Source organism: Festucalex cinctus, chromosome 1, assembly GCF_051991245.1.
Source record: "Festucalex cinctus isolate MCC-2025b chromosome 1, RoL_Fcin_1.0, whole genome shotgun sequence".
Taxonomy (NCBI): domain Eukaryota; kingdom Metazoa; phylum Chordata; class Actinopteri; order Syngnathiformes; family Syngnathidae; genus Festucalex; species Festucalex cinctus.
The window spans coordinates 2,377,424-2,389,628 of NC_135411.1; the positions used below are offsets into that span (position 1 = coordinate 2,377,424).

Below are 12,205 nucleotides of genomic sequence, written 5' to 3' on the forward strand. Positions count from 1 at the left end.
ACAAACAGGTTTTTATTTCACTTAATTGGCTTCATTTTAGTATCTGCAACTTGCGTGAGTTCGATCTGTCTGCGAGCTGCATCGGACTCCTGCTTTGCTAACGCTATGCTAGCGGGAAAACAGGAAGTGACCTAATCGTACTGTAGAAGTTATGCTGCATTGGAGGATGGTCGGAAGTCGGATATATCCGAGTTGAAACTTCCCAGTTCCGACCTGAAAGCGTTCGAGGCCAACGTAAACAACCAAAATGGCGGATAGGGATCAATTGTATTTTTATTTTGGTTCTTAAAACTCATTTTGGACCTCCAGAAAACTTACATTCTCGTAATTTTGCTTCATGTATTGTTTTGATCTTATTTCATGAGCATTCCGCACAATTAAATAGTACAATTTCATGCCGGGAGATTGCGGCATACTGTCAACGTTCGTTGCGTTACGTGAAATTATGTCGAATATTTATGAATGAACAAATCGATCTAGTTTTGTTCTCGAGTAAATTGTTTTGCCGTTCACGGTCTGTGTTTGCAAAAGGTCACATTGTAGAGCGACGTCACTTGGAAGTCCGTCAGTGTTCTGCTATGCTAAAAGGTTATTATGCTACGTTACAGTGTGCTACAGGATATGCTATGATGCTAATCCCTGATGTCACTCTATGCAAAGATGATACGCTGTTAGCAATGCTACTGTGTCACCTGATGCTAAGATGCTACGATGCTATACTGGAGGTCAACTTTAAGCTAAGATGCTACGCTACAATGTAATGCGATCCTAAGATGCGATTTGCTAATATGCTATGCTAGCTAAGATGTCACGTTATGCTCAGATGCTATGCTAGTTTCATGCTATGCTAAAAGGATATTCTATTATGCTAATCTTTGATGTCACTCTATGCAAAGATGATACGCTGTTAGCAATGCTACTGTGTCACCTGATGCTAAGATGCTATGTTGCTATACTGGACGTCAACTTTAAGCTAAGATGCTACGCTACAATGTAATGCGATCCTAAGATGCGATTTGCTAATATGCTATGCTAGCTAAGATGTCACGTTATGCTCAGATGCTATGCTAGTTTCATGCTATGCTAAAAGGATATTCTATTATGCTAATCTTTGATGTCACTCTATGCTACGATGATACGCTGTTAGCAATGCTACTGTGTCACCTGATGCTAAGATGCTACGATGCTATACTGGAGGTCAACTTTAAGCTAAGATGCTACGCTACAATGTAATGCGATCCTAAGATGCGATTTGCTAATATGCTATGCTAGCTAAGATGTCACGTTATGCTCAGATGCTATGCTAGTTTCATGCTATGCTAAAAGGATATTCTATTATGCTAATCTTTGATGTCACTCTATGCAAAGATGATACGCTGTTAGCAATGCTACTGTGTCACCTGATGCTAAGATGCTATGTTGCTATACTGGACGTCAACTTTAAGCTAAGATGCTACGCTACAATGTAATGCGATCCCAAAATGCGATTTGCTAATATGCTATGCTAGCTAAGATGTCACGTTATGCTCAGATGCTATGCTAGTTTCATGCTATGCTAAAAGGATATTCTATTATGCTAATCTTTGATGTCACTCTATGCAAAGATGATACGCTGTTAGCAATGCTACTGTGTCACCTGATGCTAAGATGCTATGTTGCTATACTGGACGTCAACTTTAAGCTAAGATGCTACGCTACAATGTAATGCGATCCCAAAATGCGATTTGCTAATATGCTATGCTAGCTAAGATGTCACGTCATGCTCAGATGCTTTGCAAGTTTCATGCTAAAAGGATATTCTATTATGCTAATCTTTGATGTCGCGCTATGCTAAGATGCTACAGTATTAGCTATACTACAGTGTGATGCTACGCTATAATGCTATGCTAAGGCGCTTTGCGATGACATTGTTATGATATGCTGAGATGCTTGTTACGCTACGATGCTAAGAAGCAATTGATGTCACATTTACAGTTTTTCACTTGTTACTCGTCGTTCCTCCGCCGCTGGCTGGCTGTTGCCATGGCGACCCTCCGCACACCTGATCTACCTGCAGGAGCAGCTTTTGCTTTTTGCGGCCGGAGATCGACAATCGTCTTCACACACGGGCGCACTCACGCACACACACACACAATCAATATTGTGTTAGCATGTTGGTGAAAAAAAAAAAAAAATAGTATACTAGATTGTGTGTGCGTGTAAGTTGAAGTCATGTCATGTATGTAAATAAATGTGCATGTATTTATGTATTGTCAGTTTAAAACGTCTTGTTGTTTTTTTTATTATTGATGGTGCACATCAGGACATTTGGAACAAACAAAGCGGCGCCAAATCATGGACGGGCTCAGACGGCGCTTTGGCAAATTTGGCGGCGGCGACCTTCGTAAAGTGCCTCGTTTAGGTGAGTTTCTTCTTTTCAACGTTGCGTGTGAGCGAAGGTTCGAGCGCGGCGTGGAGCCTCGCGTGCGTGAATGAAAAAAACAAAAACAAAAAAAACGGGGGGGTGCAGGAAGGAGGGAACAAACGAAGGAAGCCAACAGCAAAGTTGGTGCAAGGGAGGGAGGATTGAAGGAAGGAGGACGTGAAGGTAAAAAAGGAAGAATTGTAAAGAAGGAAGGAAGCACGGAAGGAAGTAAATAAGGAAGGATGCGAGGAATGCGAGCGGGAAAGAAAGAATGGGGAATGAAAGGAAGGAAGGAAGGGAAAAAGGACAGGAAGAAAGTGTGTAAGGAAAGGAGGAAAGGAATGAGCGAAGGAATCCAGGATGGAAGCAAGCAAGCAAGCAAGGAGATCGCTAAGGAAGGAAGCAAGGAAAGGAAGGAAAGAACAAGCAAACAACAAAGGAAAGATGGAGGAAAAAGGGACATAAGCAAGGAAGGAAGGAAGGAAGGAAGGAAGGAAGGAAGGAAGGAAGGAACATAAAAAGAAGATGAGGAGGAAAGTAAGGAATGAGGAAAGAAGGAAAGAAGGAAGGAAACGAAGGAAGGAAGGAAGGAAGCAAGGAAGGAAGGAAGGAAGGAAGGAAAGAGGGAAGGAACATAAAAAGAAGATAAGGAGGAAAGTAAGGAATGAGGAAAGAAGGAAAGAAGGAAGGAAACGAAGGAAGGAAGGAAGGAAGGAAGGAAGGAAACGAAGGAAGGAAGGAAGGAAGGAAGGAAGGAAGGAAGGAAGGAAAGAGGGAAGGAACATAAAAAGAAGATAAGGAGGAAAGTAAGGAATGAGGAAAGAAGGAAGGAAACGAAGGAAGGAAGGAAGGAAGGAAGGAAGGAAAGAGGGAAGGAACATAAAAAGAAGATAAGGAGGAAAGTAAGGAATGAGGAAAGAAGGAAGGAAATGAAGGAAGGAAGGAAGGAAGGAAGGAAGGAAGGAAGGAAAGAGGGAAGGAACATAAAAAGAAGATAAGGAGGAAAGTAAGGAATGAGGAAAGAAGGAAAGAAGGAAGGAAACGAAGGAAGGAAGGAAGGAAGGAAGGAAACGAAGGAAGGAAGGAAGGAAGGAAGGAAGGAAGGAAGGAAGGAAGGAAGGAAGGAAGGAAGGAAAGAGGGAAGGAACATAAAAAGTAGATGAGGAGGAAAGTAAGGATTGAGGAAAGGAAGGAGTGATGAAATGAATGAACAAAGGATGGAAGCAAGAAGGAGGTAGCTAATGAAGGAAGGGAGCTAGACAAAAGAAGGATGAAGCAAGCAAGGAAGGGATGAAGAAAGGGAAAACAATGAAGGAACTTAAGCAAGGAAAGTGATGTGACAGAAGGAAGGAAGGAGGGAAGGAGGAAAGGAAGAAGTATGGAAGGAAAGAAGGGAAAGGAGTGATTGATGGAAAGATGCACGCACTGAAAGAGGGAAGGAACGAAAGAAAGAAGAAGAGGATGAAAGGAAGGAATGAGGAAAGAAAGATAGCAATGAAGGAAGGAATGAGGGATGAAAAAGGAAGGAGGAGGAAAGGAAGGATGGAAAGAAGATTGGAGGGAGGGAAGGAAGGAAAATGGTCAGGAAAGAAGGATGCGAGGAAGGAATGAAAGGAAGAAAGTGTGTCGGGAATGGACGAAGGGAGGAAGCAAGCAGCTAAGGAAGGAAGAAAAGAAAAGAAAGATGGAAGTCAACGAGGAAGAGGGAAATGAAGGATGCAAGTGTTTTGGAAGGCAACGTGGGCGTGTCCGTTGTGACATTTGTGGGACATCCGTGCCTGATCAAAAGGTTTTTTTTTTGTCTTTTTTTTTTTCTGCTTGTGGACGTCTCGTCGGCACAAAGCGGCGGCGACGAAAAGAAGGCGGGTAAAAATAGACGGAATAGCAATGAGGCAACTTTCTTTTCCTTTTCCTCTTTCCCGCCGCCGGGCATGCGTGAGTCAAAGCGGGGGGGCGGGGCTTCCCAAGGTTTTGGTGTCATGAGACAATCGTGGCTGCTCGTCTCATCGCTGACAGGCCGACTTGGCCCCATTTTGCGCCGCTTCCTTCGCTAAACGCAACAAAAAAGAAACAAAAGTGGGTCAAGCAGGAATTTGGCGTGATGATGACGATGGAGACCCAAAAAAATGCAGGCAAGAAGACGAAAACGAACAAAACAGACAAACAAAAGCAAAGTTTGCCATTGCTTTGTTTTTGTGTCGAATCTCACAGGACGTCTTACGTCATGCGCGATTGGTCTTTGATAACTGACTGGCAGCCAATCAGAGCTTGCGCTTCATTTTGCATTTCATAGGCCGTTCGTAATAATAATAATATAGTTCAGCCAGACAATTGGATAACATTTTATAGGTACTTTTGTACAAAAAAAAACAAAAACCTAACAAAAACGTTTGGGGTTGTTTTGTACAAATATTATCTCTTTTTTTTTTTTTAGGTGTTTTGCAACAACAACAAAAAAAAAAAACACATTTGGGGTTGATTTGAACAAAAATTGCACCAAAAAAAAACAACAACACACATTTGGGGGTTTTTTGAACAAAAATTATCCTTTTTTTTTTTTTTTTTTTTTTTTGCACCCAATTAAAAAAAAAAAAAAAAAAAGTTTTTCTGTCCCAAAAAAAAAAATGTTTGGGGTTGTTTTGTACAAAACCGATTCTATTGTTTTTTTTTTAGGTGTTTTATGCCAAAAAAATAAAATAAAAAAAATGTTTGGGCTTGTTTTATACAAAAGTGATCCCATTTAGGTGTTTTGCACACGCACGAAAAAAAAAGTTGTCAAAAGAAAAAAATAAATAAATGTTTGGGGTTGTTTTGTACAATAACATCCCATTTTTAGGTGTTTTGCACCAAAAAAAAAAAAAAGGTTGGACAAAAGACAAAAGTTTTTTATACAAAAACAAAAAAATCTATATTTGGGGTTGTTTTGTACAAAAACTATCCAATTTATTTAAGGTGTTTTGCACAAAAATAAAGTTCTTTTGCCCAAAAAAAACAACAACAACAACAAAAAAACAACGATTGGGGTTGTTTTGTACAAAAACGATCCCATTTCTTTTAGGTGTTTTGCACCAAAATAATAATAATACTAATAATAACCATTTTTGTTGTTGTTGCTTTGCATAAAAGAAATCATTTTGCATCTTTTGCAGCTGTCTTTGGGCCGTCGACGGGCTCCACCCTGAACTGGTTGCCAGCCAATCACAGTCAAGCAATTTCTTGAGGGGTTTTTTGGACCAAAAGAACGTTTTCAGAGTAAACACATTCCACTTTTGTTTTGTTTCTTTTTATCGACGACATGACTTTGCAGACATGTTTTGGTTTGCTTGCCATGTTGAGAAAATATCTGCTGATACCGATTCTTGATCCGATACTGCGGCGATGCGTTACAAAGACGAAAAAAATCCAAATTTGTTAGTCATCTTAATCAATTTTTCCGAGCTGCTTATCCTCCTCACGAGGGTTGCCGGGGATGCTGGAGCCTATCCCGGCTGTCAACGGGCGCCACCCAGAACTGGTCTACGGTCATCTTTAAGTTTTCAAAATTCCAATTAAGATATTCCAAAATGGCCCCAAATCAAGTCAAATATTTTATTCTTAACTTCAGAAATTGAAAATTGAAATAATCAGCATATAAAAAGAATAATAATTTTGAATGTTTTGTGCTAATGTTTATTAAGGAGTCAATCATCTTCCCATTTGAAAAACTGATTGACATGATTTTGTCACTATCCCCGACTCTCAAATATCTTCTATTTATAAATGGGGAATTTTTCAGGAATAATTTGGGTCAAGGGTCACCAATACGTTGGAGGTCAGCGGTGACGGGACATTGCGATTTCCAAGGAATGTTGTTGAAGACGTAAACATTTGCAGTGATTCATAGTTTGGAATATTGATATTGATCTTTGTGAGAAATCACAATCATGAATATCGTGAATTATTCATCAGAAAATGTATCATTTGCACACGTGTAATCAATACCCAATAAATAACTGTTGGTGCCAGTGTTCATTTTGACACTAGAATAGTCTGAGTTATGAATACAATTAATGCAAATTTTCGTCACAATTTACTCATCTGATTGTATCTTAGTTTTCATCCAATTTTAATCGACAAAAAAAAAAACAGTTTGGTTGATATTTTCCTTCTGCATACGTTTCAACTTTTTTGTTTTATTGGCAAAATTGTCAGTCAATTTTAGTTACCGTTATCGTCTCAATGAATGGCTTCGAGTTTTCGTTGAATATTCGTGGTGGGGGGAAGGACAAACTGGTCATCAAGGTCAAACAGCACGTGGTGAAGGTCATTCGAAGCTATTTGAAACGTCAGTCAATAGCAGAAAACAGAGAGAGTGCGATTGTGACGTCACTCGATGACCTCATCACAGAAACGAGGAAGAAAAAGGTCGAAGAAGGTGTTGCTTTTTATTCTCCTTTGGCGGAAGCAGAAAGAAGAAGAAGAAGAAGAAGAAGAAGAGGAAGAGGGTGATTCCTGCTGGAATCTGCGGATCCCCCCCCGGCCCCTCCCTCCCCCTCCCGCTCCAGGTGTCGCGAGGAAGAGGAAGAGAGCGAGGAAGGCTTTGCGCGCGTCAGTCCGGTCCAAGACGCCGCCAACAAATCGACGTTTTTGCGCGCTTTTTGTTGTTGCTGTTTTATTGAGGGCGCCAAAAATCCGCGCGCCTCAATCCGCCCGCCCGCTCGCGCGCGCGCGATTTGATGGAGCCAGGCGGCGTCTTCATCCCCGGCTCGACGATGAGGACGAGCGACGCCGCAGCCGCCTCGCAGCAGCCCCCGCAGGAGCCGCTGAGGTAACTGCATGGCCACCGCCAGCCGACTCGCCGCCGGCATGGAGCTGTCCGAGGTTCGCTGTTCGAGCGCGGGGGAGGAGGTCAACCGCGTCAACGGCGGGAAGCGGCTGCTGTGGCAGAACGCGGTCCGCCACATCATCGAGCAGGGCGGGGGAGGAGTCGAGCAGCCGCCCGGCCATCAGCAGCAGCAGCAGCAGCACAACAACGGCGGCACCAAGGTGTTCCCCGAGCGGGCCTCGTCATGCCGCAGCGACCTGGGCTTCCTGCAGATGGACTCGTCGTCGTCGTCGTCGTCGGCGGCGGCGGCGGCGTCCTGCGCGGCCAACTCGGACCTGCTCCTCAACTGGGGCTACACGTACCGCGGCGTGATCTTCCCCACGCTGCGCACCGCCTTCAAGTCCCGCGACCTGGAGCGCCTGTACCAGCGCTACTTCCTGGGCCAGCGGCGGAAGTCGCTGGTGGTGACCAACGCGCTGGACGTGCTGAGCAAGCTGACGCTGCTGGCGCTGCACCTGGCGCTGGCGCCGGCGCCGCTGGACGCGGTGAAGGGCGCGCTGCTGGGCTTCTTCGCCGGCGTGGAGCTGGTGCTGTGCGCCCTGGTGGCGGTGCGCAAGGACGCCACCTCGCACGGCTACCTGCAGTACAGCGGCGCCGTCACCTGGGCGGCCATGGCCACGCAGATCCTGGCGGCCGGCCTGGGCTACGGCCTGCTGGGCGGCGACGGCGTGGGCTACGTGCTGTTCGCGCTCTTCGCCACCTACGGCATGCTGCCGCTGCCGCTGGCCTGGGCCATCCCGGCCGGGCTCTTGGCGCCGGCGCTGCACCTGCTGGTCGAGGTGCTGCCGGCCGGAAACGGCGACGCCATCTCCGACAACCAGGTTGGCGCCGGAATTCCGGAATTCCCAAATTCCCACAATGCATCTGCTCCGCTCCTTCCATTTTCGCTCCGTTTGTTTCTTTCTCCATTTTTTTCGTCCATTCGCCACCTTTTCATTGATCACTTCATTTGTTTGATCCTGTCGTGACCTCATTCATACGGTTTTTTTTTCTCTTCACTTCCTACTTTCATTCATCCATTCATTTCACTTCGCTTTCATCCTCTCATTTCTTCATCCTTTCATTATTTGATTTATTCACTCCCTACTTTCATTCATCCATTCATTTCACTTCGCTTTCATCCTCTCATTTCTTCATCCTCTCATCCTTTCATTATTTGATTTATTCACTCCCTACTTTCATTCATCCATTCATTTCACTTCGCTTTCATCCTCTCATTTCTTCATCCTCTCATCCTTTCATTATTTGATTTATTCACTCCCTACTTTCATTCATCCATTCATTTCACTTCGCTTTCATCCTCTCATTTCTTCATCCTCTCATCCTTTCATTATTTGATTTATTCACTCCCTACTTTCATTCATCCATTCATTTCACTTCGCTTTCATCCTCTCATTTCTTCATCCTTTCATTATTTGATTTATTCACTCCCTACTTTCATTCATCCATTCATTTCACTTCGCTTTCATCCTCTCATTTCTTCATTTCTTCATCCTCTCATCCTTTCATTATTTGATTTCTTCACTCCCTACTTTCATTCATCCATTCATTTCACTTCGCTTTCATCCTCTCATTTCTTCATCCTTTCATTATTTGATTTATTCACTCCCTACTTTCATTCATCCATTCATTTCACTTCGCTTTCATCCTCTCATTTCTTCATCCTCTCATCCTTTCATTATTTGATTTATTCACTCCCTACTTTCATTCATCCATTCATTTCACTTCGCTTTCATCCTCTCATTTCTTCATCCTCTCATCCTTTCATTATTTGATTTATTCACTCCCTACTTTCATTCATCCATTCATTTCACTTCGCTTTCATCCTCTCATTTCTTCATTTCTTCATCCTCTCATCCTTTCATTATTTGATTTCTTCACTCCCTACTTTCATTCATCCATTCATCTCACTTCGCTTTCATCCTCTCATTGCTTCATTTCCTTTCTCCATTCTTTCAGTGCTCCTTCACGTTTTCCATCACTTCATCTGCTCACGACTTCACCCTCTCACTACCTCTTCATTTAATCACACTTTCATGCTTTTATCCTTTCATTATTTGATTTCTTCACTCCCTACTTTCTTTCATTCGTTCATCATTTCACTTCACTTCATTCTCTCATCCTCTCATGATTTCATTTCTCAAAACGGACCCAAATGTGCCGGTCAGTCTATTTAATTGATGTATTTGTTTTAGTCATGATTTATTTTGACCCAAATCTGCTTGTTTGTAACACGGCAGAGTCGGGAGGGTAAAAAAAAAGAACCCAATTTGGGTGAAAAAGGGAACAATCCACAACTTGGGTCCGTTTGACCCGAATTTCTGGGTGGTACTGGACAAAACGGGTCAAATTAACCCAAGTAGTAGGTCGTTTCATTTTTGACCCAATTTGGTTCTATTTGACAGAGCAGTTTGTCTACATTATCGCAAATATTGTCTGGCGACCAGTTCAGTGTTTGTCCCCATAAGATGCGTCATGTATGGATGATGACTAGCGTGATTATGTGACTGCTGCGGAGCAAATCAGGCACATATTACTAGAAAAAGGATAAAAAAAAAAAGGCATTTATTTATTTATTTTGTATCCGAAAATTTTTCAGCCAAAATGCGTTCAAAATGAATGGTAATGCTAATGTTAATGCTAAGTTAGCATGCTATAGCTAGCTTCGTATGCTAATGATAATCTTAAATTAGCATGCTAATACTAATGTTAAGTCAGCATGCTAATGCTATCTTAGCATGCTAATGCTAAATTAGCACGTTAATGCTAACTTAGCAAGCTAATGCTAATGCTAACTTAGCATGCTAATGCTAGCTTAGCATGCTAATGTTAAGTTAGCATGCTAATGCTAAGCTAACTTAGCATGCTAATGCTAGCTTGCGGACTGATAGAGAGGTAAAGTACACCAACATTTGCCAACTGTTCAGTGCATGTGGCTTTCCACCTTGCAAGTGTCAGCAGTCACATCCAAAATTTCTGCGGAAATTTCTTTTATTATTGTGATTGTGCAGTGCAGTGCAAACATGAAGTCAACTACTTTTGGTGTTGAGTTCAAAGGTGAACACTGACGTCAGGAGATGACCTGATTGGATGGTTGGAGAGGTCAGAGGTCAAATGAACCAAGAATCTGCACAGCGGATAGCGTTAATCTCTCGCCGAGGTCAGAGGTCAAACGAAAGATTGGAGTCTTTCTTGTGATGCTCCAGATGTTGTGCTGACTTTTGTGCTGACAATTCATTCCTCGTGGCCAATTGGACTGAACAACATGAAATGTTGTCGACATGTCTATTATGAGTATTAGGAGTGGAATGAAATATCGATATCGAGATAAGTCGTGATACTTTGTCTCCTGATAGATTATCGCAAGATACGCAAGTATCGCAATATTTGTAGTTGATATACAGCCATTATAATGGCTCCATTGTTCATGACTTATTGAGCAATTACTTGCCGGGCCACTAGGGGGATCTCTTATACTCTGCTGCCACCTGCTGGCTGTGTTTTTAATAACTACCATTGCTTTAAGCCACCTATTCATGTCAGAAGCTGCATCAAAGCCTTCTGTATGCTCTTGTAAAAAACAAAACCAAAAACGTGTAAACATGTTTTTGGGAGTGAATGACAAAGTATTGAAAACGTTTTAACACGTTTTTGGGCTTGAATGAGTTTTTTTTCCAATCCATTTTCTAGGATCCTTCAAAAACAAGTGCATCCTCGAGATGTTTTCTGATTGCTCCTGAATTCCACTGAAATATCAGTTTTGAGTGACCCGAGCGATGTTGTCACGTGGCGTCCTGTCCTTGAAACGAGCCTTGCGAGCGCACGCGCTACCATCCCGATTTGGTCGGCGATTCCCAAGCGGTCCTCGTTGCTCTCATCCCGTCAGGCGGGCCGGGAATAGCCTGCCGCATCCATCGATCGGACGCCGTCGTCTCGGAGCCTCCCGGGGTTTGTCTCGGTATCGAGCGCCCGCCGTCTTTCCTTTCAAGCCCGCCGCGCTCTCATCTGTTCCGGGAACAATAACAAGCTGGAACATCGTTCGCAGCAGGAAAACCTCCAAAGCAGATGAGATTCTTGTTTTTGTTGTGGGAATGCTGAAAGCAGGCGAGGGTTTGAATCTGTTGCAATTATGCTAAGGGATAATATATATTATAAATATATATATAAACTACACAGAATGAACGCTCGTTAGCTTGATGCTAATTTATGATGCGCCAAAACCATAGATGTGCTAATTGAAGTTAGCGTAGATGTTACATTTAAACTAGATTTTCAATCAGACCGTACACAGATTGACCGCTTGTTAGCTTGATGCTAACTTCTAATGCCAAGGGCCATAAATGGGCTAATTGAAGTTAGCGTAGACGTCACATTTAAACAAGATGTTCAGTCAAACCGTATACAGAGTGAACGCTGGTTAGCGTGATGCTAATTTATGATGCCAAAACCATAGATGTGCTAATTGAAGTTAGCGTAGATGTTACATTTAAAGAAGATGTTTAATCAAACTCTACACAGAATGAACGCTCGTTAGCTTGATGCTAACTTCTAATGCCAAGGGCCATAAATGGGCTAATTGAAGTTAGCGTAGATGTTCTATTTAAACAAGATGTTCAATTAAACCGTACACATGCATGACCGCTCATTAGCTTGTTGCTAATTAATTATGCCAAAACCATAGATGTGCTAATTGAAGTTAGCGTAGATGTTACAATTAAACAAGATGTTCAATCAGACCGTACACAGATTGACCGCTTGTTAGCTTGATGCTAACTTCTAATGCCAATTGTAAATTCCAATTTGCCAGTACTAGAAAAGCCCAGAAAGAGCAGCAACAAAATGGGGGGTGTCGCGGGGGTGTGTTGACTGCGTGCGTGCGTGCGTTCGTGTGCGATGGCTCCGAGGGCTTTTATGTGAAGCGGAAGCCATTATCAAGT

General features: G+C 42.9%; 1 protein-coding gene across 4 annotated transcripts in view; it reads left to right on the forward strand.

Moving 5' to 3' along the window:
• Positions 1–6,862: 6,862 nt before the first annotated feature.
• The window catches only part of adcy8 (adenylate cyclase 8 (brain)), a 57,170-nt gene continuing 51,827 nt past the window's right edge, over positions 6,863–12,205 (forward strand). For 2 of the 4 annotated variants that reach the window (XM_077505559.1, XM_077505544.1), the window contains exon 1: positions 6,869–8,089. In XM_077505559.1, coding sequence (XP_077361685.1) covers positions 7,220–8,089 — 870 coding nt within the window. In that variant the 5' untranslated portion in view covers positions 6,869–7,219. Of the gene's footprint in view, positions 8,090–12,205 lie in introns of all 4 variants that reach the window. The other 2 variants (XM_077505552.1, XM_077505568.1) reach the window with 2 other exon arrangements.